This window comes from Chrysemys picta, chromosome 3 (genome assembly GCF_011386835.1).
Source record: "Chrysemys picta bellii isolate R12L10 chromosome 3, ASM1138683v2, whole genome shotgun sequence".
Taxonomy (NCBI): domain Eukaryota; kingdom Metazoa; phylum Chordata; order Testudines; family Emydidae; genus Chrysemys; species Chrysemys picta.
The window spans coordinates 173,880,303-173,908,193 of NC_088793.1; the positions used below are offsets into that span (position 1 = coordinate 173,880,303).

Sequence of the window (27,891 nt, forward strand, 5' to 3'; positions counted from 1 at the left end):
TGTCTTCAAGTGGTCTTCCCGTTTCTGGGCCTGCTAGGCCCTCACTGCTTCACTGGGGCTTCTGGCCTCCTTGGTGGACATCCAGTGAGAGGAAAAAAGGGGGGGGGGCGTTCCCCAACCAAGGGACCCTACAAGTAGCAGCCTCACTCTGCCAGTTCCCAGGACAGCTGTTAGCTTTCCTGGGTTACTTCCCCACGCCCCTTGGCTTATTGTCTCCATTTTGCTTGGGCGGGGTTCCTCCTGACCCTCCTGCCGGGGGACGGAGAGCCCCTAGTCTCTGGTAGCCCTTCTGGGCGTGGCAGCACCACACCAAATGCATGGCTCAGTCTCTCCCCTCTGGCGGGGTCCTTTTCTTCAGTCTTTGGACATGGAAGGGTCCCTAGCTCCTGTTTAAGGTAGGATTTCTCCCCAATCTCTATACCTGTGGGGGGTCTCCCCTGGTCCTTGTCAGCTTCCATACCTGTCAGCTCTCCAACAGCACGGCTTCACTCTCACAATGCCTATCACCCTCCCTGGCTGGGGGGAATGCTTCTAACCCATTCTGGCAGGTTTTTAATTGGCTTCAGGTGTCCTAATTAACTTGGAGTAACCCCTGCTCAGTTACCAGGGGAAGAGGAAGCTGCTTATCCTGAGGCTAATACCTTTCTTCCTACACTCTCTTGTATCGGTCTGGCCTGACCCTGTCACACTCTATAGGGGGAGCCACAGTAGTGAAAACACTCCGTAGCAGCCCCAGGAAGGAAAAGGTATCCATAGTCTAGATAGGGTCTGAGGACATAGAATTTGTCTATGAGACTTCAAAATTGTATCAAATAGGTCACATTTTTACCTCTTTTAGTCCACTGTTCCACTTAATATTTTGCACTTCTGTAATGTTTACTACCCAAGGATCTCAAAGTTCTTTAAAATGTTAAAGAATTAAGGTGCATTAAGTTAGGAAAACTATCTCTATCTTACAGATGGAGACACAGAAATCAGGCTAAGACTGCAGAGGAAGATTTGTGTTAGAAGTGAGAATAAAATCTAGTCCTCCTCCTTCCTGGTGCTGCATATGATCTACAAGTCGATACTTCCCTATTTACCGAATAGGTGACATAACACTTGCCTTCCAGCAATCTTTCTGTTCCCTACTCTATAAGGCCTGTTGTTCTTCTCATTTACAGGCTTATGACGAACCATGACCCCTAACCCCATAGTTCAAAAAGTCCGCTTCTCACCAAATTCAAATAATAATTAAGACTGTATAATACAATTCATACTAACATTGTTGGACTCCTTGATTTTTCTGAGGCTATGTTTACACTACTGCAGTAAGTCGACCTATACTACACAACTCCAGCTATGTGAATAATGTAGCTGGAGTCAGTGTACCTTAGGTCGAGTTACTGCGGGGTCTACACCGCGGGAGGTCGAGGGGAGAAAATCTCTCGTTGACTTACCTTACTCTTCTCATCGGGGATAGAGTACAGGGGTCGACTGGAGAGCGATCTGCAGTCGATTTGGTGGGTCTTTACTACACCCGCTAAATCGACTGCTGGTGGATCGATCTCAGATTGTTGATCCCGGCTGTAGTGTAGACCTGCCCTGAGATCTGGTGCTTTTTGCAAATCTTCTATCAGATTCTAATCAAAGCCATCCAAACCCAACAGACATTCAGAGATAGTCCCAGAAGTTACTTTAAGCCACTGTCTCTCCCCCGGTTCTGCCTACTGACCCTGCGCGCCTCCCCCGGAGTGTCCCCCGGGCCCTGTCTGCTGGCCCCGCGCGCCTCCCCCGGAGTTCCCCTGGCCCCTGCCTGCTGGCCCTGCATGCCTCCCCCAGGCCCCGGAGCGTCCCTGCCTCAAGCAGGAAGCTGCCCTGCAACTCTGCTCTGTGCTCCCTTGCCGCCAGTGGAGCAGCGCCGCCGGCTGGCTGAGGCGGCTGCTGCACCTGCCGGGGGAGGAGGGAAGGAGGCACACACATGACTGGCAGCCCTCCTCTCCCCCGCACACACCAGGAGGCAATGCCGAAGGGGCTTCTGGGAGATGGAGTCTGGACCTTACCTGAGCAGCTGCCGGGACTTGGGTGAGTGTCTGACAGTGTGAGCCGCATCCCCCAGCCGCCCGCAGCCACCACTCCTGCCCCACGCTGGGCAAGGGGCAGCCCCATCCCCCGTGAGGCTACGGTGAAGGGCAGCAGGCTGCAGCAGGGGAGGAGGCCACATGTGATGGCAGCTCCCCCTCCCCCAGCACCCACTACAGGGGAGTTGAGGGGGCTTCCTGGACCTGAGTGGGGCCCAGCCCCTAGGAGCACATGCAGTGATGGTGCCGGGTGAGTGTGCTGCCGTGGGGGGGGGAGGGAGGACAGGCTGGAGGACTGTGAAGTCCTCCTCTCTGGCCCCAGCCCCGGAGCAGCCTGCCTGTACCCCAAACTCCTCATCTCCAGCCCCGCCCCACCCCAGAGTCCGCACCCCCAGCCAGAGCCCTCACCCCCCCGCAGCCCAACCCTCTGCCCCATCCTGAGCCCCCTCCTGCACTGAGAACCCCTCATTCCAAGCCCCACCCCACAGCCCGCACCCCAACCCTCTACCCTAGCCCTGAGCCCCTCCCACACCCCAAACCCCTCATCCCCCCATCGTTAAATGCTTACTGTTTCCAGTCCATTTTTACATTATTTAAAAAGATATATATATTGGCTTACAAGGCAGGTGTGTGTGGGGGGGTGGGACATGGACTCGTTCTGGGCACCACCAAAAATTATACAAACCTGCCGCCCCTGGAGCTGCCTGAGCACAGGGGACAGGAGTAGGGTGACCAGATGTCAGAGGTCAAATATTGGGACGTGGGGGTGGGGGTGGGAGCAGAGCAAAAAAAACCAAACAAGCCGGCGGCGGAGCAAAACAAAAAAACAAAAAAACCTGCCGGAGCACAGGAAAAATTGGTGGGGGCTGAGAACCCACCAGCAGCTCCACGCCCCGTTAGGGTGACCAGACGTCCCGATTTTATCGGGACTGTCCCGATATTTCCTTGTTTGTCCCGCGTCCCGACCGACGTGCGGTCGGGACACTGGACAAACAAGGAAATGCGCCGGAGCCTGGAGCCTGGAAGTGCTCGCCCCCCCCCCCCCCCCCCCGCACCGACTCCACCCCCTCCTCCCCCGATTGGCTCCCTTCCCGAATCCCCGCCTCTTCCCCGGGCTCACCATTCCTCCCCCCTCCGCAAGCGCTGGAGGGAGGCCCGGGAGACGCTGGGGAAGCACGGGGCCGGGGTGAGTAAGAGTCCGGCCTGGCCCCGAGCAGGCAGGACTCAGTTGGGTGGTAGGGAGAGGAGGGGGGCGGCCCGCGGGGTCAGGCGGCGGCTGTTCTCCCCCCCTGGGCAGCGGGACACGGGAGCAGCCGCTGCTGCAGCTCCCACTGCCGCGGGGGGAGGAAGCGGCCATGGCGCTCGGCGGCTGCGGCTCTGGCGCCCCCGAACCCCCCGAGCCGGGGCCTGCTGCGGGGACCCAGCAGCGCGCACGCTGCGCCCAGCCCCTGGCCAGGCGCGTCTGGGCTGCTGCCCAGCTGGTGCTATCGCGCGGCGGCCCTGGGGTGGAGGCATCGGCAGCCCAGCCCCGTTCGTTCCCCTGCGGGACCCGAGCGGGATGGGGGGGCTGGGGCCTGCTGCCCCCACTCCGGGGCCGCCGCGCGATAGCACCAGCTGGGCAGCAGCCCAGACGCGACTGGCCAGGGGCTGGGCCCAGCGTGCGCGCTGCTGGGTCCCCGCAGCAGGCCCCGGCTCGGGGGGTTCGGGGGCGCCAGAGCCGCAGCCGCCGAGCGCCATGGCCGCTTCCTCCCCCCGCGGCAGTGGGAGCTGCAGCAGCGGCTGCTCCCGAGTCCCGCTGCCTGGGGGTGAGAACAGCCACTGCCTGGCCCCACGGGCTGCCCCCCTCCTCTCCCTACCACCCAACTGAGTCCTGCCTGCTCGGGGCCAGGCCGGACTCTTACTCACCCCGGCCCCGCGCTTCCCCTGCGTCTCCCGGGCCTCCCTCCAGCACTTGCGGAGGAAGGGTTTTTTGTTTTTTTTTTTTGCCCCCCCCCCCGCCACTCGCCCCCCCCCCCACGTCCCGATATTTGACTCGGGTGATCTGGTCACCCTACGCCCCGTCCCCCCCTCCCCCGCACCAGCTTGCCTCCACTCCGTCTCCACCTCCCCCCTCAAGGAGGGAGATGGGCAGCACGCAGAGCCCCCTGCCAACCCCCCAGCTAGAGACCTGCCAGGTGGCCAGGTGAGTCCCAGCAGTGCTAGCCTTATCTAGAGCGGCTACCAGGAAGCATCCAGCAGGCAGGTCCCGTCCCCCTGGCTCCTAAGGTCGGGTCGGGTTGAGGGGAGCAGGGGGCGGGGGCAGGGGCAGAGGCGGGTGGGGGGGCTCGCTGCCAGCGCCTACCAGCCCTGCCCCTGCAGCACGCAGTGGAGACTTCCTCACTGCCTCTGTGCGTGCCTGGGGAGTGGGGCTGCAGCACTCTGCAGGCTCCTGTCGGCGGGCGGGCGCCGGGAGTTCAGCTGTGCTCCCCCAGGGCCCAGGAAGAAGAGGTGAGGGGTGCCGGCTTGTGTCCTCGACCAGACAGTCCCCCGATATCAGGACAAAGTGCGTCCTGACCGATTTAAGGTTGGGACGTGGGACAAGTCCCCTAAAATTGGGACTGTCCCGATAATATCGGGATATCTGGTCACCCTAGAGAGGAGAGACAGAAGGAGCAGCAAAGTTGCTTAAGGGAAACATGGAGATAACAGAAAGCTCTGCTGGCCCTCCCTGGGAAGAGTGAGGAATTACAAGGAAGCCCGCAGAAGGAGATGCCTACTGACCTTCCTGAGACAGAGAGGGCTGAAGGCTGAGAGCGACAGAGAGAGATCCCTGCTGGAGGACCAGAAAGGGCTGAAGGCTGGGGTGAGGTGTGGTAAGAGATACTGGAGCAATATCTGGTAGGTGAGCATGGTGAGAGAGAGACTGCAGCTGCAGAAAGCATTAGAATAGTGAGAGACATCGGTGCTGTAGATTGATGGACTGCTGCGGGCTAGGTTTGTTATGGTTTATATTCACAGGAATTTCTTTTGTGATAAATATTCAGAAAGGCTATTTTAGGGAAGCACTGAAGGGAAAACTGACGCAGGTGCATTGGTTGTGCCGGGGCCTACTGCTGGAGTGCACCTAGGCAGGGGCTGCAATATAACAAGAGGGTTCTTCGGTGTAGCAGACAAAGATATAACAATATTCTGTGGGTGGAAGTTGAAAGCTAGATCATTTCAGACTAGAAATAAAGTGCAAATTTTTAACAGTAAAGGTAATTTACCACTGGAACAACTTAGCATGGATTTCCTTCACTGGAAATTTTTAAATCAAGATTGGATGTTTTTTTAAGTGATATGGTCTAGTTCAAATAGGAATTCATTCAAGGAAGTCCTCTGGCCTGTGTTATAGAGGAGGTTGGACTAGTTATCACAGTGGTCCTTTCTGGCCTTTATAATTAATTAATTAATCAATCTATTATGTCCCTCACAGTAGCTTGTGTAGATCTTCATAATATGTCTGTGTCCCTTGTCTTTCTTGCATTCTTTTATGTGCAGTGTCATATTTGACAATAATGGTATTTCAATGATTGCCCTTGAGCATGTGCGTTAAGCCCTTTTGCTAGGAATGGAGCAATTCATACTTCTCTATTGTTCAAGGCTATCTGCAGACACAGGTAGTCATTGCTGTGTCTGTGACGCTCAGGAGTATTTTGAAGACTTTTTCAAATGATAAGGATTAGAGACTGACTAATTCTAATTCTGTAGCATAATGTGTCAACCTAAAAAACAAACAAACTAAACACAAAGATAAATGCCTTCCCTCTGAGCTCCCCAGGGGCGGGCGTGTTTTGAATCTTAACTGTTTTTTGCCTTTTGTGAATTGTTGGTGGGATTATGTTTTATGTTGTTCTTGGGTGTAGGTCCAGGTAATTTTACCAAATAGTGTGTCCTAGACTGGAATTGGTAGTGCTGAGTATTTGCCTAAGATGACTGGCACTGGAGCCTCTGAGAGTATGTGCTCAGTCCTGTGGGGAGGAGATGCCTCATATTGCTCAGTGATGATCTCTTCCACTGCCTGAGGTGTGGTACTTGCAAGCTATGAAGAGAATCCTGACCAATCCTCCTTTCTACAAAGAAGAATGGTATTTAGCAGTGGAAAATGTTGGGTTACTTCAGGCTCCCAAACCTTTGTGGAACACTTGTCTATAAGGATAAATAGTGAGTCCTTCATTTCTGTGACATCTGTATAGAATTATCTAATGGTATTTTAGATTATGGGAATGTGGCACTTTTCGAACTATATCTGAATATTCTGGGGAAAAAAGGGATCATTGCTTAAACTGTCATCTTTCAAAAGAACGTGCATGATGAGACATCCATTTACTTGTTGGAATCAGGCACTCAGTAAACATCCATCTTGCAGTGAGGACATTTGCCAGCTGACCACAAAAGTTATCTTTACATGAATATTACAAGCCAAGTTTTCAAAAACAATTATGGGCAAAACTCTTCAGGCATGGTGGACATGTGTACAGTGAGATGATTGTGCCTGTAATTTGTGTTCAGTTATCTGTGCCCAGGCACTCCAGCTTGTGTGCATCTTAGGGTATGTCTACACTACGAGAGTAGTTCGATTTTACTTAAATCGAATTCTTGGAATCGATATTGCAAAGTCGAACGTGTGTGTCCACACTAAGGACAGAATTCGACTTTGTGAGTCCACACTAACGGGGAAAGCGTCGACATTGGAAGCGGTGCACTGCGGGCAGCTATCCCACAGTTCCCGCAGTCCCCGCTGCCCATTTGAATTCTGGGTGGAGCCGCCAATGCCTTCTGGGTAAAAAAAATGTGTCGAGGGTCCTTTTGGGTAACTGTCGTCATCCGTCCATCACTCCCGCCCTCCCTCCCTGAAAGCGCCGGCGGGAAATCAGTTCGCGCACTTTTCTAGTCAGTGACAGCGCGGACGCCACAGCACTGCGAGAATGGAGCCCGCTGCGACCATCGCTGCAGTTGTGGCCGTTCTCAACGCCTCGCAGCTTATCATCCACCTTTCCCTGAGGCAGATGCAGATAAGTCAGGCGAGGAGGCTACGGCACCGCGGTGAGGGACTGAAGTCTGAGAGTAGCACAGACCTCTCAGAAAGTACGGGACCCAGCGCCGAGGACATCACGGTGGCAATGGGTCATGTTGATGCCGTGGAACGGCGATTCTGGGCCCGGGAAACAAGCACTGAGTGGTGGGACCGCATAGTGCTGCAGGTCTGGGATGAATCCCAGTGGCTGCGAAACTTTCGCATGCAGAAGGGAACTTTCCTTGAACTTTGTGAGTTGCTGTCCCCTGCCCTGAAGCGCAATGACACCTGGATGCGAGCAGCCCTGACTGTCCAGAAGCGAGTGGCCATAGCCCTCTGGAAGCTTGCAACGCCAGACAGCTACCGGTCAGTCGCGAACCGCTTTGGCGTGGGCAAATCTACCGTGGGGGTTGTTGTGATGCAAGTAGCCAAGGCAATCGTTGATGTACTGCTGTCAAAGGTAGTGACCCTGGGAAACGTGGAGGCAATCATAGATGGCTTTGCAGCGATGGGATTCCCAAACTGCGGTGGGGCCATAGATGGAACTCACATCCCTATCCTGGCACTGGACCACCAGGCCAGCCAGTACATTAACAGAAAGGGCTACTTTTCCATGGTGCTGCAAGCACTGGTGGACCACAGGGGACGTTTTACGAACATCTACGTCGGATGGCCGGGCAAGGTTCATGACGCTCGTATTTTCAGGAACTCTGGTCTGTTTAGACGGCTACAACAAGGTATTTACTTCCCAGACCACAAAATAACTGTTGGGGATGTGGAGATGCCTATAGTCATCCTCGGGGACCCAGCCTACCCGCTAATGCCCTGGCTCATGAAGCCCTATACTGGCGCCCTGGACACTGAAAAAGAACTCTTCAACTACCGGCTGAGCAAGTGCAGAATGGTGGTGGAGTGTGCTTTTGGCCGTCTCAAGGGGAGATGGAGAAGCTTACTGACTCGCTGTGATCTCAGCGAAACCAATATCCCCATTGTTATAGCAGCTTGCTGTGTGCTCTACAATCTCTGTGAGAGCAAGGGGGAGACCTTTCTGGCAGGGTGGGAGGTTGAGGTAAATAGCCTGGCTTCTGATTACGCCCAGCCAGACAGCCGGGCGATTAGAAGAGACCAGCGGGACGCGCTGTGCATCCGGGAGGCTTTGAAAGCTAGGTTCCTGAGTGAGCAGGGTAACCTGTGACTTTTAAGTTAGTGTACAGAGAAGCTGAACCTGCCCCCGTTTCTTTACCCAGTTAATGTTGACTATCCTCTCCAGTTACATACCCCCTTCACCCCCTTCCAACACACGTTTAGAAATAAAATCACTTCTACTTTGTTAATGAACACCGTTTTCTTTATTACTGTTTTCGCGGGAATGTTTTAAACCTGGGATGCAGACTGTGGTGGGGAGCGGGTGTAGTGTAGTCACGCAAATGACGCTTCTAAACTCCAGGATTGACAGGCTCCGCTGTGGTGGACTGGTTGTTTCAACGGAGCCTGTCACCCCTCCTGATCGGGACTGTGTGTATGGGGGGGCTATGTGACTTTGTGGCAGGGGGAGGACGGTTACAGATCTCCTGCTGCGTGGCTCTGTGATCCAGGATAAGGACCGCCGCATAAGATCTGTAACTGCCCTCCCCCGCCACAAAGTCACAGAGCAACCCACCCCCCACCACAGAACATGAAAACCACCTCCCAGACTGACCAGGGTAACTAGTGACTGCACTGTGTATGAGCCCTGCTGCTGGACCTGTCCTCCGCCTATGTACCCTGCCAAAGGTGACTGTCCTGTCCAATTACCAACCCCCTTCCCCCCCTCCTCCAAAAGAACATGATGGAAACAGTAATTAACAGAAACGTATTTTTTATTAGCAACTACACATGGAACTGGGAGGTGAAACTTGGACGGGGGCTTGTGTGAGGCGGGAAGGAAAGAACTTGTCAAATTTTGGGGAATGAGAGCCTTCTATTACTAGAGCTGTCTGCAGGGGTGGAGTGAGAGTTTGCACGGACTCTGCCGCCCCTCCTTTGCACTTTGGGTGAGGGGGGTATGGGACTTGGTGGCGGGGGAGGGCGGTTACAGATAGACTGCAGCGGGGCTCTGTCCTCCTGCCTCCATTCCTGCAGAACATCGACAAGGCGCCGGAGCGTGTCCGTTTGCTCCCTCATTAGTCCAAGCAGCGTTTGAGTCGCCTGCTGGTCTTCCTGCCGCCACCTCTCCTCCCGTTCCATGTGTGCTTGGTGCATTTGGGACAAGTTCTCCCGCCACTGGGTCTGCTGTGCTGCCTGGGCTCGGGAGCAGCCCATAAGCTCCGAGAACATGTCCTCCCGTGTCCTTTTCTTCCTACGCCTAATCTGCGCTAGCCTCTGGGAGTGTGATGCCAGGCTAGGTTGTGAGACAGTCACAGATGTGGCTGTGGGAATGGGAAAAAGGGAGTGAATTCCTCAGAAAGATTAAATGTAGTTGTGAACAAAGAACATAGTCTTTCTCTGTGAACAAGACCATGCACAGCACCTATCACATGCGCACTCAGGACAAGGTCCTCAGAAAGATAAATGTAGTTGTGAACAAAGAACATAGTCTTTCTCTGTGAACAAGACCATGCACAGCACCTATCACATGCGCACTCAGGACAAGGTCGAATTCTCGGCCTTCGCATTCAGTGCCTGGGGTCTTGCACAGCAGATCTGAGAAGCGGGGCAGGACACCGGAATTTGTGTAGCAGGCAGACATGGTAAGCCGTAGACTTGTGGCAGCTTAAAACTTTAATATTAGCACTGGCCTCCTTTCACATTGAAAGCAATGTCAGTCCCTGCTGCCAGCAATCCGGCAAGCAGGAACTCTGCCCCTGTCCCACCCCCTCGCGGCTGTCCCCCGGAACGATCCCTGTAGGCTGCCCCTCTCCCGCCTCCACCGCTTGGCTGCAAACCAGCGGTTACAGTTCTGTAAAGGAACGGGCAAGCAGTCCCAACACTAATATTCCCCTACCTAATTCAAAGCAGGTCACCATGAGCGACATCACCCTGATGAGGATCTCAGACAGCAATAAAGAAAGAATGCTTCGAGAAAGCCTCCAAAGACCAGGGCCGTATGCCGCCCTGCTGTGCAGGGCAATGATCCCTGAGTACTTGATTGTCTCATGGCGCGGCAACGTGTCATACTACGGAGGACCCAATAAGGCCGCTCTCCCCAGGAACCTGATGCAACGGCTTTCCAATTATCTCCAGGAGAGCTTCCTCGAGATGTCCCAGGAGGATTTCTGCTCTATCCCCGGACATATAGACCGCATTTTACTGTAGCTGCACTGGCAGGGACTAAACAGTAGAACGGCTTGGGCAGAACAATCATGCTAAACCGGACATTGTTAGATTTTTTTTTAATAGTTGCACTGCCCAGGACTGAAACGTTAAGCGCCTAGGGCAAACTAATCATGAGAAACCCATTGTTGTTATTCTTAATATTCCTGTTCTGTTAAAAATAAATGTTTAGATGTTTAAAACACTTACTGGCTGATCCTTCCCCAGATTCTGTGTCCGGGTTAACGGCTGGGGACGGTTGGTAGGGGATCTCTGTAAGGGTGATGAAGAGATCCTGGCTGTCGGGGAAATCACCGTTGTAAGCGCTGTCGACTGCCTCGTCCTCCTCATCTCCCCCGTCCGCTAACATGTCCGAGGAACCGGCCATGGACAACATCCCATCCTCAGAGTCCACGGTCAGTGGTGGGGTAGTGGTGGCGGCCGCACCTAGGATGGAATGCAGTGCCTCGTAGAAACGGGATGTCTGGGGATGGGATCCGGAGCGTCCGTTTGCCTCTTTGGTCTTCTGGTAGCCTTGTCTCAGCTCCTTGATTTTCACGCGGCACTGCGTTGCATCCCGGCTGTATCCTCTCTCTGACATGTCTTTAGAGATCTTCTCATAGATCTTTGCATTCCGTTTCTTGGAGCGCAGCTCGGAAAGCACGGACTCATTGCCCCACACAGCGATCAGATCCAAGACTTCCCGATCAGTCCATGCTGGGGCCCTCTTTCTATTCTGAGATTGCACGGCCATCACTGCTGGAGAGCTCTGCATCGTTGCCAGTGCTGCTGAGCTCGCCACGATGTCCAGACAGGAAATGAGATTCAAACTGCCCAGACAGGAAAAGGAATTCAAATTTTCCCGGGGCTTTTCCTGAGTGGCTGGTCAGAGCATCCGAGCTCGGACTGCTGTCCAGAGCGTCAACAGAGTGGTGCACTCTGGGATAGCTCCCGGAGCTATTACCGTCGATTTCCATCCACACCTAGCCTAATTCGACATGGCCATGTCGAATTTAGCGCTACTCCCCTCGTCAGGGAGGAGTACAGAAGTCGAATTTAAGAGACCTCTATGTCGAACTAAATAGCTTCGCGGTGTGGACGGGTGCAGGGTTAATTCGATGTAACGGCGCTAACTTCGACATAAACGCCTAGTGTAGACCAGGCCTTAGCTGATTGTTCAAAAAACTTGTTATGTATGTCATTCTGGAGTAATTTTAATCCTAGTAAAAAGTGTAGCCAGGATAAATACGCATCTCGGTACCATGCTTCTTCTGTTCTAGTATTATAGTAATATGAAGAGCACATTGGAACCTCTTCACTATGTTCCAACTAAATTATCACAAGGAACTGGATCGTTCCATTTAAATTAATTACAATAATTTTAAGATAGGGTATGACATCTTTAATTAGATTGGTCATAGGAATAGAAGAATTATTATTTTAATTAAATTTAGGAATGAATTTTATTGTAATGTTTGGTAACTTTTCTTAATCACCTTTTAATTGAAAGTGGGTTGGATGACTATTATTAAAGTTGTCATTTTAGCTGGCATATTGTATATACTAAACCTACAATCTTTTTATTTGCTGCACAGCTTTGTTTTGAAGCAAATACTTGGATATAATTTCAGAGCAATTAAAATGAATAGCGGCAGGCCGGTTTCTGTTTCATAACTTGAGTTACTGTAGGATGTTGCAGTTAGACAGTATACACTAGTTATTCGTATAAGCCTCAATGTATCATTGTATCATTCCACTGTAGAAAATATTTCAAATGTGATACTCTCTTTTTGTGGAGTATAGAGAAATCCCATTTATCTAAAATGTTTCTGGGACTTGGAAACATTCAGATAAATGGGATTGTGGATAATCTGAATATTGACCTGGTAAGTGATTCTTGCTGGATGATGTAACCTAGATTCCCAATACAAGGGAGTTTCAGATGAATGGGGTTTACTCTGTACTCCACAAAATTAATGAAGGCATATGATCAGGGAATTGCCCAAGTTATCCTCTCTTCAGTTATTTTTAGAACACAGTCATATGGCACAACAGCAAACTATCCTGATGAGAAGGAAAGGTAGGAAGAATAGTAAGAGGCCAATATGGCTTCATCTGAAGGTCTTATGTGACTTGTAAATCAAAAAGGAGTCCTGAAAAAAGTGGAAATATGAACAAATTGCTAGGGATGAGTAGTAGAAAAGAATAGTACAAGCATGCAGGAACAAAATCAGAAAGGCTAAGGCACAAAATGAGTTACACCAAGCGAGGAACGTAAAAAGAATAAGAAGAGATTCTATAAATACATTAGGAGCAAGAGAGCGATGAAAGAAAGTGTAGGTCAACTACTTAGCAGAGAAGGAGAGCTAGTACTGGATGACATCAAGAAGACTGAGGTGTTTTAATGCCTATTTTGTTTCTGTCTTCACTAAAAAGGTTAGTTGTGACCAGATACTTAATGCAGTTAATGCTAAGAACAAGAGGAAAGGAACACAAGCCAGAATAGGAGAAGAACAGATAAAACAATATTTAGATAAACTAGATGTATTTAAGTCAACAGAGCCTGAAGAAATTCATCCTAGGATACATGGATGCAATATTGGAACAGTTAACTATTATTTTCAAGAACTCCTGGACAGGGGCGGCAAGTTATATGGGCCCGTGGTGCCCGGGCTCCAGGAATATTCAGGGCCGGGGGCTCTGCTCCACCAATGTTTGGAGCTGGGTCTCTCGCGCGGCCCTGCCTGGAGCGTCCCCCGGCCCCTGCCTGCCCCCCCCCCCATGTGCCTACCTCCCCCGGGCTCCGGAGCGTCCACCCACTAGGGTTACCATATTTTGAGTGTCCAAAAAGAGGACACTCCACGGGGCCCCAGCCCTGCCCCCGCCCCAACTCCACCCCTGCCCCAAAGTCCCTGCCCCAACTCCACCCCCTCCACTGCTTCCCGCGAACATTTGATTCGCGGGAAGCCTGAAGCAGGCAGCAGGTAAGCTGTTGGGGGAGGGGGCGTGGCCCAGTCTGCCCCCCCCCCCAACCGAGCGGCTCCCTCCGGCGGCCGGCCCCGGCCCCTCCAGCCTGGCTTGGCTCGGGCCCTGGGGTGCCGGCCCCGGGCCAGCCACCGGCCGAGCACCCCCAGGCCAGCACTGCCGGCCCCCGGCCCGGTCCAGCCCCTCCGGTCCGGCACCGCCGGCCCAGCACTCCCGGCCCGGGCCCCCAGCCCAGCACTCCCGGCCCGGGCCCCCAGCCCAGCACTGCTGGCCCCGGCCCCTGGGCCAGCACCCTCGGCCCCGCACCCCCGGGCCCCGGGCCAGCCCCCGGCCGAGCACCCAGCGGCGCTGGCCCCTCTCTATTTTCCTGGACATGTTCGGCTTTTTGGGATTTCCCCCCGGACGGGAATTTGAGGCCCAAAAAGCCGGACACGTCCGGGAAAATCCGGACGTATGGTAACCATACCACCCACGCCCCCGAGCGTCCCTGCCTGAATGAAAGCGGCGCCTCTCCCTCGCCTGCCTGCGCTGCCGGCTATAGCACAGCACAAGAGCAGCGTCCATGGCAGGCTGAGGCAGCTGGCTGCTGCTGCACCTCAGGAGGGGGAGAAGGGGAGGAGGCACACACGTGCTTGGTAGCCCTCCCCTCCCCCGGCACCCACCGGGAGGAGATGCCAAGGGGGCTTCCGGCGGGAGACATCTGGAGTGGACCTCACTCACCTCAGCTGCTGGGACTTTGGTGAGTGTTTGACCCTGTCCTCCATCCTCCCTCACCCCCAGCAGCCACTACTCCTGCCCCACGCTGGGCAAGGGGCAGCCCCATCCCCCACCCCCAGTGAGGCTAGGCTCTGGGATGGAGCAGGCTGCAGCAGGGGAGGAAGGAAGCCACATGTGATGGCAGTCCCCTCCCCCCCAACACCCACCCACCCTCTCCCAGAGTCTGCACCCCCATCCCTTTCCCGCATCCTCTCCTGCCCCCAAACTCCCTTCCAGAGCCTGCACCCCCAGCCCAGAACCTTCACCTAAACTCCATCTCAGAGCCTGTACCCCACCCCCTTCCCACACACCCCCTCCTGCACCCATACTGCCTCCTATGCCCCCACCCCTTGCCCCAGCCCAGAGCCTACACCGAAACTCCCTCCCAGAACCTGCATCCCCACCCTCTTCTCACACCACCTCTCCTGCCCCCAAACTCTCTCCCAGAGTCTGCACCCCAGCCCAGAGCCTACACCCAAACTCCATCCCAGAGCCTGAAACCCTCACCTCCTCCTGCACCCCCAACCCCTGCCCCAGCCCGGAGCCTGTATCCAAACTTCATCCCAGAGCCTGCACCCCAGACCCCATCCCAGACCCAACCTCTCAACCGTCTTACACCCCAATCCCCTGCCCCCGCCCAGGGCCTGCACCCCAGATCTCCTCCCCCCCCCACCCAAACTCCCTTGCAGAGCCTTAGGCAGGTGGGGGGCGGGCTCTGGGCGTTGTGGGCAGCACCAAAATTTCTACAAACCTGCTGCCCCTGCTCCTGGAGGATGTGTGAAGCGCTGGAAGACTGGAGAAGGCAAACATAATATCTATCTTTAAAAATGGGAACAAACAGGACCTGGGGAATTATAGATAGGCTTGGCAGAATTCAGGGTTTTTGTTTATAATTTAGATGAATAATATGGGTGTTTATTTTTAAGCATTTTTTTCAGTTTTTATTGATTTAAATTTTCACAGTTGCAGGAAATTATGGGGGGAGGTCAGATGATAATTATTTAATGATAGCAGAAGTTGAAATTCAACAAGGTAAAGCTTTATAACTATTAAAACACATTGTCAACATCACATGTCAAAATATACAATACACATGTCTAACTTAGCCTATCTGTAAATTTCAGTTATTGATGGAAATATTTTTCATCGGTTTGTGTGTGTATGGCGAAATAGATATTTACTGACATTTACCAATAAAAATCCAATCCTGCCAAGCCTAATTATAGACCAGTCAGCCTAACTTCAATATCTGGAAAGATACTGGGACAAATTATTAAACAATCAGTTTGTAAACACCTTGAGGATAATAGTGTAATAAGTAATAGCCAACATGGATTTGTCAAGAACAAAGCATGCCAAACCAATCTAATTTCTTCCTTTGATAGCTTTACCGGCATAGTGGATTGGGGGAAGCTGTAGATGTGATATAATTTGGATTTTAGTAAGGGTTTTGACACAGTCCCACATGACATTCTCATAAGCAAACTAGGGAAATGTGGTATAGATGAAATTACTATAAAGTTGGTACACAACTAGTTGAAAGAGTAGTTATCAATGTTTTGCTGTCACACTGGGAGTGCGTATCTAGTGGGGTCCTTGAGTGGTCAATCCTTGGTCCATACAATTCAATATTTTCATTAATGACTTGGATAATGGAATGGAGAGTCCGCTTATAAAATGTGCGGATGACGCCAAGCTTGGTGGGGTTGCAAGCACTTTGGAGGACAGGATTAGAATTTAAAATAATCTTGACATATTGGAGAATTGGTCTGAAATCAACAAGATGAAACTCAATAAAGGCAGGCTTTAGAGATAGGCTAGGTATACTTGGTCTTGCCTCAGTGTAGGGGACTTGACTAGATGACTTCTTGAGGTCCCTTCCAGCCCTGCATTTCTGTGATTCTATGAAATGTGAAATGCTAATTTTAACCCCCTATGGTGCTTTATATATGATATTAACCCTGTAACACACCCCTACCCCGATATAACGCGGTCCAATATAACATGAATTCGGATATAACGTGGTAAAGCAGCGGGGGGGAAGGGGGGGCGGCGTTAAAGCAGCGGGAGGGGCGGGCGGCGCTGCGCACTCCGGCGGATCAAAGCACGTTCAATATAACGCGGTTTCACCTATAACGCAGTAAGATTTTTTGGCTCCCGAGGACAGCGTTATATCGGGGTAGGGGTGTATTTGGTTACTCTTAAGAGGGTTCTGGCTTTTTTAAACTCCAAAAATTTACTTACCTTTAAAGAGATTTTGTCAACTTGAAATCTAGCCAGTTTTGAAAATTTACTTCAAGTCCTGGCTTTACGCCTGAGTCCCCTTGCTAATTTTTGTGTTTTTATAATTATATTTTCCTTTATTCAAGACCTCTTTCTCCCACCATTCAAACTAAGGAAACTACCATACAGGGTATTATTATTATTTATTTTTATTACTGTAGTGCCTGTAAGCCCTATTTGTGGACCAAGAGCCATTGTACTATGCACTATACAAACGGCAAAAACATGTTTGCTTCCCCAAGGACTTTACAATATAAGTGTCAGAAAGATGACAACAGGGGGATAAACAATGAAACAGACTATATTTAGGTCTGATCTAAAGCCCTTTGAAGTCAGTGTAAGTGTGTCCATGGATTTTGATAGGCTGTGGATCAGGCCCAAAATAAGCGAACTGTAAAAAGGAGTCAGTTAAGCAAGAGTCTCTCTGGGAAATAAAAGGAATTCTATTGTCCCTATCACCATATGTTTAAGTGCATATAAAGTTATATATGTTTTTCTGGTGTGTATAAACCCCTGCAATTTATTTTCTTTTATCACATTTTATCTATTTTAAAGATATTATTACAATTTGTAAACACGAAAAACACTTTCTTTTAAATTAATCTTGTGCTTCAGACTTCTACAGTATAATGCACATGCATGCACAGTAAATTATCAACTAATTCCCATTTAGAAACAATTCTCTATGGTTTCTAGTAGCAATTCTGTATGCTTACATTGATCAAATTATATAGCAACTCTCATGAGTGAGTAATTACAGTAGAACCTCAGTAGCATGGGGGATCCATTGTGAATTAGTGAGATTTTTTTTTTTTTTTTTTTTACATGGTTCCAGCCCTCTCATTGGAAGGGGACTCAGTGATATGAGGTATATTGTAGTTTGCCTCACATATGACAAGGGCAAGAGCGATGACTGTGCATTATGCCAAAGCACTGTGGCCCCATTCTTATTCTTTTCATGCAAATACATTTAAGACAGTAAGTAAGTGATTATTTTTATTGTTGTATTGCAGTAGCACCTAAATACAAGGCATTTGAATTCTGAGTTGTACATGAATAGAAATTGAATTCCTTTAGCAGTGACTGAATAACTATGGCCCCAGTTCTGCAAATCCTCATGTATGTGATTAACTTTATGAATTAAGTAGTCTTATTGAGTTCCAGTTGAATTCAGTGGGTTCACTCATGTGCAGCAAGTTAATGACGTTCATAAGTGATTGCAGGATAAGGGGCCTAAATACATTTTTCCAGTGTTCAAGCTATTTTCGGTAATAAGTAACGACAATACTTCAGATACTCAGAGCACCTTATATTTGTTTTAGGCAAAACTGGCAAGTTTTTAAGAGCCCTCATTGTAGGTAATCCTGTTGCTGCACAATAATGAAAGTGAGTATATGTGTTAATTTTTTTTATAAAAGGAGAGTAGTGTACAATAGTGTGTTTTATATAACTTGTAATTCTTTAGTTTAACTTTGCCAGTGGTTGCTGAGCATTTATACTAAAGTGTTTATTTGTTTTCTGGAGATCATGGTTACTTCGTTAGCCATCTTACCATTGTATTTTATTTGAAACCATTTTAATGCTTGTTTTTCCTGTCTGAATTCTGTAGAATAGGATAGTCAACAAAGTGACAAAAAACTTTTTTTTTGGCCTATAGTTTCTGTGAAGATGATGGAATGAATTGAATGAATCATTACACTTAATTACACAGTTGTATTTTTATGGAAAGTCACCATAAGCTTTTCTACATGTAAATTTTTGTGCTTTATGGAAGTAAGAGAGAATAATAGCACTAGGTTGATTATCTGTGTTACCCAAGGTTCTCCACACAACTCTGTCTGCACCTCAGTGCTATCATCCATTCCGATCTTGAGGAGTGACTGCTAATCATGCTAAACTGTGGCTTGGTTTTGTAACATGGGCAGATGTTCATGAAGAACTAAGATGAGGCTGTTACTCACTTTGACTTGTAACATGAGCCAGGGTTTGAACCTCAAGGTGAAAGTGCATTAATCCTACAGTATTGCCCAGCTCCCAACATACTGTAAATGTAACAGACTGTAAACTGACATAAGCCTTTATTATAGGAGTACCCAAGTGTGTTGGTAGTTCTAGCACCTGAGAAATGATGCTCTGCAAGTCAGAGTCGTCATATGCACTGTAGCAAAATTAATAAGAAGCTAAAGTAACTTTTATAACCTTGTCCTTTGACGTTTAATTTTATTGTCTAGCTCTGGCATGTGTTTCATGACTTAAATTCACCTTTGTTTCAGACAGCCTCCACAGAAACCAATGTATTTCTGAAACCTTTAACATGGAGCTTACAGTAATGTTAAGTCAACTTTCAAAACAGTCTTTTACATTAAATACTTAGAGAGACTCTTTAAGCTTAAATGGTCATCAGAGAAGGTATTGTCTTTTATTTTTACCAATCTTTATAGAGGTTCATCGTGTCTTCATGAGTGCCAGATAATAATTCCCAATTGATATAAATGTTTCTATATTCAAATGGCTTCTTATATTAGTGTCACAATTTATGACAACTGCACCTGTATTCCCTCTCCATGTTCCACCAAAGTTCCTGGCTCCTCAACCATCACCTCTCTTTGGCCAGAGTCTGCACTTTGCTTTCTTTCCAGAAGTTATGAACAGCATAATGGCCCACAGTTATAAGTTACCACACAGCTCTTTATAAGCATGCACATGTATTCTTAAGGTGCAAGCATTACAGAGACAGCATATGAAAGCAATAAAATAACTTGCATGCTAAAAAGCTTATCAGAGGTCACCCCAACTCTGATCTTGGGTTCTGGTATGGATCAGTCCGTCCAACTTTTCCTCAAGGACTGGGGGCCTGTCCATCTGCTGGATCAGAAAAAAGGTCCTGGATCATTTTAAACACAGGCTGTTTATCAAGAAGTCCTTTCTTTGTCTGTTTGTCTCTGGAGAATCCAGTTTGAACCAGTATATTCAAATCTCGCTAGGAGGTGGTACTTCTCTGGGGGGATTATAACCTGGCTGATTTGCCTAAATCACCACCCACTGTTTTTGTTTCTTGGAGGAGCTATGGAAGCCCTCCCCCATGCAGTATAACCCAATCATACATAAACCATTCATTTGAAACAATGAACCTCAAAGATACTTAAACATAATTCAATAAAGTCTCCCAAATCAAGGGAGGAAATTGCCGTATCTGTCACAATTCGTAATCAGTTATAACATCAAATGACCTTGCCATATCTGTACATAAAACATCTTACTATTCATGTAACAATGATATCACGCACTTGTTATGTGGAGGCTTGCATTGAGATACAATACATCTCAAAAAGAGCTTACGCCATCTTAATCTTTTGAGAAATACAAATGTTTTCACCTTTAAGTGGAAACATGAGTTGGAAGTAACCAATATCTTCTGTATAACATTCCCCACCATAAAATGTTCTCCAAGTTTAAAGAATGAAGACTTCAGTGTTTACAAAGGAAATAAATTTCAATAAGGATATTTCTCGAATTCTTTGTGTGGAATTTAAACTCAGGTTTTTCTTTGAAAAAGAAAAGGGATGTTGGTATAGTTCTGCTTTATCTATAGATTTATTGTACTGATAATGCAACTCTGCATTTCTTTTCTTAAAAGATGAATGTTTTACATGGTTTGTTGTTTCTTGACCCACGGTCCTTCATATTACAGCAATTAAACTTCTATTAAATATTGTGTGCAAAGCCGAGATTCCAATACCAATACACCTTTTAAACGTAGCACAAAAGAAAACAGTATAAAGTTAAAGTAAAGCAAATTTAAAATGCAGCTGTCTGTGTATATAACATTTTAGGGGTCATAACCTACTTTGCCATAAACCATACTTATCTTCTTGATGTTTGCTAGTCTTTGGGAGACAGAACAGAAACCTTCTGGAATTTCTTTAACCAGCCTGAATATTTTATAACGTAACTAACTAAACATGCACACGTATTGTTATATTTTTCAAGCATCCTGGTTATAACAGTCTTGTAGCTATATCTTAATAAAGACACAAATAAACTTGTAGTAACTTAAAACAAGTTATACTAATTTTGTTAGTATTATTTCTCTTTAACAGCTGCATGAGCTAGTGGTTAGATAGTGGAAGTGGGAGTCAGTAGATAAGGCTTCTAATCCAAGTTCTGACAAATTTAGTGTGGGACCTTTGTTAAAGTCGTGTAGGACTACATTCTCAAAATTGTCCACTAATTTTAGGTGCCTCAAGTTTTCAGTGCCCAACTTTAGACACTTAGGCTTGGTATTTCAGAAATGTTGACAACCTGCAATTTCTATTCAAGCTAATTGAAGCTGTGGGAGCTCAGTGGCTCAGAAAATCAGAATCTGGAAGACTCAAATTGAGTACCCAAAAAATTAGATGCTTGAAATTAGAAGCCAGTTTTGAAAATTTTGGTCTCACCCTCTTTGTGCCTGTTTTCCTATCTGTACAATGGGGATAATAATGAACATAAATGTACAGGAATAATCTATAGCATAAACACTTTTTTATATCGGAATAACTGGGTCTATACTGAGAGGGAGTACTGCTTTAACTGTGCCAGCTTCAAACTGATGCAGTTAAAGTGATTAGGGCCTGATCCAGCAATGGACTTAAGCATGTGCTTAGTTTTAAGCAAATGAATAGTGCCAATGACTTTACTTACTCACATGCTTAAAGTTAAAAATTTGCTTAAATCCTTTGCTGAATCAAAGCCTAAGGGCCTAATTTTGCACGCCATAGTTCTTTTTCGAGTGCTTGCTCATGTCCATTCTAATGTAGATGTGTGCTTACCCCGAGCACCACCACTGGAAGGTTTTTCCCTCAGTGGTATCTCTTGGGTTTGCTCTGGTGCTCCATTGAGTCGTGTGCTCATGGCTCCAGTATAAAGGCTCCTGCCAACCCGCCACCCTCTCAGTTCCTTCTTACCACCCATGACGGTTGCTGGAACTACAGCTCGTCCTTGTACGTCACAAGTACTCCTTTTTTGTGGATGTCATGAACATACAGCTAAGGGTAGCATAAAATCCCTCCTTTACCTGTAAAGAGTTAAGAAGCTCAAATAACTTGGTTGGCACCTGACCAAAAGGACCAATAAGGGGAGAAGATACTTTCAAATCTAAGGGGGAAGGTTTTTGCTTTGTGCTGTGTGTGGGTGCTCTCTCCGAGACAAAGGGAGAGACCAAGCAAGTAATCCAGCTCCTACTGAAATGATACATCTAATATTACAGAAATAGTAAGTAATAGCAAGGAAATGCATTAGATTATCTTTTGTTTTAGCTTGTGAATTTTCCCTGTGCTAAGAGGGAGGTTTATCCCTGTTTTTGTAACTTTGAAGTTTGCCTAGAGGGGAACCCTCTTTGTTTTAAATCTTATTATCCTGTAAAATTACTTTCCATCTTGATTTTACAGAGGTGCTTCTTTTCCTTTTTTTCTTTATAATAAAGGTCTGTATTTTTTAATAATCTGATTTTGTTTTTAGTGTTCTAAAAACCCAAGGGTCTGGTCTGTGCTCACCTTGTTTACCTATCTGGTTGGTAGATTGTTCTCAAGCCTCCCCAGGAAAGGGGGCGAAGGGGTTTGGGGGGATATTTTGGGGAAACAGGAACTCCAAGTGGTCCTTTTCCTGAATCTTTGTCTAACTCACTTGGTGGTGGCAGCAGTACTCATCCAAGGACAAGGAAGGATTTGTGCCTTGGGGAAGTTTTTAACCTAAGCTGGTAGAAATAAGCTTAGGGGGGTCTTTCATGCGGGTCCCCACATCTGTACCCCAGAGTTCAGAGTGGGGAGGGAACCTTGACAGTGGAGTTTGATTCTTTGATTGTATATAGTTATCTTTATTCGTAGTTGTTAAGTTTCAGTTGTTAAGTTAGTTAGGATAGCAAACCCCACTCAACGGGGTAAATCCTTCCCAGCATAGGGGCATGCCTCGGTCTCCAGAGTTTAAGCCTTGTGCTTTGTGCCACAAGCCTATGCCTGTCAGTGGCCCCCATTCCAGCTGCCTTAAGTGCCTGGGGGAAGCACACGTGTGGGAGTGCTGCAAGATCTGCAAAGACTTGAGGCCCCACCAAAAAGGACAGAGACACTAGGCTTAGGTTTCTCCTCATGGAGGCAGCACTTCATCCTCCCTCAGAGCTGAGTCTGTCAGCCTTGATAAGAAGCGCCCTGGCTTCTTTTAGGGAGACTCAGCATTCATCCACATCTCTGGCACTGAATAAAGGACACCCTTCTGTTTCTCGGGACCCCTGGCACCATCCATCATCCCTGGTGCTGAAGAAGATCACTCCAGCCAGGGACTCTTGGCACCATTCTCCGCTGCCACTGCTGAGAAAGAAGGAGAAGAAGACTGACAGAGGGTGATCCCCAACTCCGAGGTCTGGGGGGCAAAGAAATGCTAGCAGAGTGAGACCCATGCTGGGCCACTCTGAGGCTCCTGCAACTTTTCCAGTGCTATTGATTCCAGCCTTAGAATGGGCACCTTTGAGTCTGGCACTGATGGACTCTCTACCAAATGAGAGCCCTCAGAGCTCCACTGCCTTGGCGATACCATCTACGCCAGAGGCTTTGAAGCCCACTAGAGATTTAGACTCTCTCCCAGTACCGTTGTCTGATGCTGTACGGGAGATGTGAGCAGCGGCACTGGTGGCAAGAGCTCCTACGGCATCAAGGCCTCAGGTGCCTTCAAAAGGGAAACAAGCCATGATGGCGCAACCCCGATCCCCTCCCACCCAGACACCTTGTCCTATCTGTCTACTCCACCCCACCAGTTCCCAGTCCCAGTCTCCTTCCCAGGGCTCATCTTCCAATCTGTGGTCTGACTTGCAGAAGTGATGAACATTCACTGCTGTAAGTGAAGTCCATGGGAGCTGTGCTTTAATGTTTAAAGGGCTACTTAATGCTAAGTACTGTTTAAAAAAAAAAAATCAGGGCATCGCAAATTGGGTGCTCAGACTAATGGAAACTTTGAACTTCATCTTTCGGTGCGTCAGATCCTCAAATGTAAAATGGCTTCACTTCACAGGTGTTTTGCAAATAAATTAAATAAAGTTTGTGAAACACTCAGATACTGTAGTGCTGAACATGGTTGAAAAGCCCATGAAGAAATTAATAGTTCTATGTTCCGAGCAGGGTATGAGTAATGTGCAGTAAATTAGGCACAAGACCACTCTTAATCAGGAGGTTAAAACAAAAAATGGAATAACTGCTCATTAAATGAGCAAAGTCTGTCCTGTGCACTGAATGAGGCAGGGGTTCTGTGGAAAAAATAGTTTGAGAGCATGTAAAAACTGTATCATAATGCATATGCACAAGACGGGTGCATAATGTTGCACTGGGAACTTTAATTCTGGCATTCCATCATTTTTGAGTGCTTGACTTTGCAACCTTAATCTTCGTTTAACAAGGCTTTTTGTGTGTAATTTTATATTTATATCACAGAGATTACAGAATGAATTATATGTTTAAAGATGTCAGTTCATGAAAACAATGATTCTACACTTCTTGAAGTGGCCTTGATAGAATGAAAATGAAATGCCTAGGTAGGAAGTGTACCAAGAAATCATAATATTCCTTTTCAAACTATATTGCATCTGCATATATTCAGTACAGCACTTCATTTCTAACCCCTAGACACAGAATCATGCTGTGATTCATAATACTGCTATGTTTTAAAATCAAATATTGTTTTCAAAGAGAAATTCTAGTAACGTTGGCTAAGCTGCATATAATAGCCTAGCTGGCGTTTATAGGTTTGATTCTTGAAGTTGTCAATCCAAAGGATATGTAAAACCAAGATGTTCTTGTTTTAGCAAGTGTCTGGTCTTTGTAACTAGAAGGAAGTCAGACCACTAGATGATCATTATAGACCCTTCTGGCCTTTAAGTCTGAGTCTAAATGCAGGCCTATTTGTTTAAAAAAAATGATTTGCTGCACTGGTTCTGAATCTTGACTTGCCCTACTTGTTTATCTTGTAGTTAAGAAGCTAGCTTTAAAGAGAGTGACTTCTAATTTAGCTGAAGATGTCACATCTTGAACCCTAGCCAATGAGGATGTGTCTTGTAAAACATTAAAATTGTTCAACATCTTTATTAATGATCTGGACGATGGGATAGATTGCACCCTTAGCAAGTGCTTGGATGACACTAAGCTGGGGGGAGAGGTAGATACGTTGGAGAGTAAGGATAGGGTCTAGAGCAGGGGTGGCCAACCTGAGCCTGAGAAGGAGCCAGAATTTACCAGTGTACATTGCCAAAGAGCCATAGTAATATGTCAGCAGCCCCACATCAGCTCCTCCCAGCGCCTCCCACCCACCGGCAGCCCTGCTGATCAGTGCATCCTCCTCCCTCCCCACACACCCCGATCAGCTGTTTTGTGGCATTCTGGGGGATGGGGGGAGTCGCGAGGGCACAGCAGGCTGAGGAGAGGGCATGGGAAGGGGTGGAGTGGGGGCAGGGTCTGTGGCGGAGACAGGGGTTGAGCAGTGAGCAGTCCCCGGCACATTGGAAAGTTGGCACCTGTAGTTCAAGGCCCGGAGTTGGTGCATATACAAGGAGCCGCATATTAACTTCTGAAGAGCCGCATGTGGCTCCGGAGCCACAGGTTGGCCACCCTTGGTCTAGAGCAGGGGTCTCAAACTCAAATGACCACGAGGGCCACATGAGGACTAGTACATTGGCCCGAGGGCCACATTACTGACACCTCCCCCACGCCACCCTCGGCCCCGCCCCCACTCCACCCCTTCCATGAGGCCCCACCCCTGCCCCACCTCTTCCCATTCCAACCCCATCCCCAAAATCCTCACCCCAACTCCACCCCCTGCCTGCTGCCAGGGGGTGCAGGAAGGATGAGGGGTGCGAGAGGGGGTCAGGGCAGGGGGTCGGGGTGCAGGAGGAGTGCTGGAGGGGGTGAGGGGTGCGGCAGGGGGTCAGGGCAGGAGATCGGGGTGCAGGAGGGGTGCGGCGGGGGCTCAGGGCAGTGGGTTGGGGTGCGGGAGGGGTGCGGGGTGCGGCAGGGGGTTATGGGCAGGGGGTCGGGTGCGGCAGGCAGCTCAGGGAAGAGGGTTGGGGTGCAGGAGGGGTGCAGGGTGCAGCAGGGGTGTCAGTGTGCAGGATATGGCAGGGGGTCGGGGTGTGGCAGGGGGCTCAGGGCGGTGGGTTGGGGTGCAGGAAGGGTGTGGTAGGGGGTCGGGGTGCAGGGTAAAGGCAATGGACTCAAGGCAGGGGGTTCGAGTGCAGGAAGGGTTCGGGGGGCAGGCTGTGGCCCAGCGTGCACCGGGGGCAGGGCAGTTCCCAGCGCTGCTCCCGGAAGCCAACGGAACCTGGGGAAGGAGGGGCGCAGGGGTGTGTGTTGCTGTTGCTTCAGGCACCGCCCCCAGCATCTCCCATTGGCCAGGAATGGGGAACCACGGCCAATGGTAGTTGCTGGGGGCGGTGCCTGATGCAACATCAACACACACCCCTGCGCCTCTCCTCCCCTAGATTCTTTCCACTTTCCGGAGTGGCGCAGGGGCAGGGCAGGCAGGCAGGGAGCCTGCCCTGCCCCCGGTGCGCGCCGGGCCAGAGCCGTTCTAGGTAAATGCTGGGGCAGGGCGGGGGGGCTGTGAGGAGCTCACGGGCCACAGAAAATAACCTCGCGGGCCGCATGCGGCCCACGGGCCGCGTGTTTGAGACCCCTGGTCTAGAGTGACCTTAGGGTGACCAGATGTCCTGATAAAATCGGGATCTGTTTGTCCCGCTCAAATCTCTGGTCGGGATGCAATTTTTGTCCCGATATTTTGCGCCGCCTGCTTTTTTTTTTGCTCGGCCGGCCGGCAGCACTCGGCTTTTTTGTTGTTGTTTTCCCGCCCCCCACTCCCTGATATCCTGATATTTTCTTCGTCTCGTGACCTAGACAAATTGGTGGATCGGGCCAAAAGAAATCTGATAAGGTTCAACAAGGACAAGTGCAAAGTCCTGCACTTAGGATGGAAGAATCCCATGAACCACTACAGGTTGAGGACTGACTGGCTAAGCAGCAGTTCTGCAGAAAAGGACCTGAGGATTACAGTGGATGAGAAGCTAGATATGAGTCAGCAGTGTGCTCTTGTTGCCAAGAAGGCTAACAGCATATTGGGCTGCATTAGTAGGAGCATTACCAGCAGATCGAGGGAAGTGATTATTCCCCTCTATTCAGCACTGGTGAGGCCACATCTGGAGTATTGCGTGCAGTTGTGGGCCCCCCAATGCAGAAAGCAGGTGGACAAATTGGAGAGAGTCCAGCGGAGGGCAACGAAAATGATCATGGGGTTGGGGTACATGACTTACGAGGAGAGGCTGAGGGAATTGGTCTTGTTTAGCCTGCAGAAGAGAAGAATGAGGGGGGATTTGATAGCAGCCTTCAACTACCTGAAGGGGGGTTCCAAAGGATGGAGCTCAGCTGTTCTCAATGGTGACAGATGACAGAACAAGGAGCAATGGTCTCAAGTTGCAGTGGGGGAGGTCTAGGTTGGATATTAGGAAACACTATTTCACTAGGAGGATGGTGAAGCACTGAAATGGGTTATCTAGGGAGGTGGTGGAATCTCCATCCGTAGAGGTTTTTAAGGCCCAGCTTGACAAAGCCCTGGCTGGGATGATTTAGTTGGGATTGGTCCTGCTTTGAACAGGGGATTGGACTAGATGACTTCCTGAGGTCTCTTCCAACCCTAATATTCTATGATTCTCTGATATTTTATTAATTTAAATGGTCATAGATGCAGGAAATTATGGGGGGGGGGAGGCAGACAGTGGAGGGGGCCAGACAATAATTATTTAATAGCAGTAGATGTTGATTCAAAAAGTTAAAGAATTATAACTATTAAAACATAAATTGTCAACATCATATCAAAATATGCAAAATAGGTATCCTTAAATTAAACTCTAATATGTTTTCAAGCGGCATTTATCTTACTTTGCCTATCTGAAATTTTGATTATCAATGTATTTTGTTTTATGTTCTGGTTGTATAGAGTGAAATTGACATTTACTAATAAAAAATCTAATCCTTCCAAGTCTACTCATATTGCTTAAATTGAAGAGCAAACTGCTGCCAAAGATAGAAGTTAGTGGCAGCTAAAAAGGGGGTAAAATTTTGGAGAAGAGGAATCTCAGACAAATTTGAAAAGATTTGATCTGACTGTTTAGAAATCTTTTGATTAATTCCTAGCAAAAGGAAACTGAGAAGTTCCTCTCCTTTCTTCTCCCTGCCCTCTTCCTTCCTTTTCAATTGCTTTCCTTTTTTTGTTTTTTGTTGTCTTTTTGTTCTCTCCTTATTTTGGGGGAAAAAATAAAATGTAAATGAAAATAATAATTAAACCCTTATTTAGTGCCCATAACTCTGTTGTAAGACACATAGTGGTACAGTATATTTTTCTGCAGTCATGAACACTAATACATTATGAGATTAAGTTTAATAAAACTAAGCAATAAAACATTTCATCTAATAATGT

General features: G+C 48.5%; 2 protein-coding genes across 3 annotated transcripts in view; one reads left to right on the plus strand and one right to left on the minus strand.

Moving 5' to 3' along the window:
* The window catches only part of CAMKMT (calmodulin-lysine N-methyltransferase), a 385,956-nt gene that overhangs the window by 44,735 nt on the left and 313,330 nt on the right, over positions 1–27,891 (plus strand). The gene's annotated exons all lie outside the window — the stretch shown is intronic.
* On the minus strand, positions 8,897–11,308 carry LOC135982690 (myb/SANT-like DNA-binding domain-containing protein 1). The gene is made up of 2 exons (XM_065590677.1): positions 10,597–11,308; positions 8,897–9,503 (listed from the first exon to the last, which is right to left on the minus strand). Exons 1-2 carry the CDS (start codon positions 11,159–11,161, stop codon positions 9,031–9,033), a joined length of 1,038 nt encoding a protein of 345 aa, XP_065446749.1. The 5' UTR covers positions 11,162–11,308; the 3' UTR covers positions 8,897–9,030.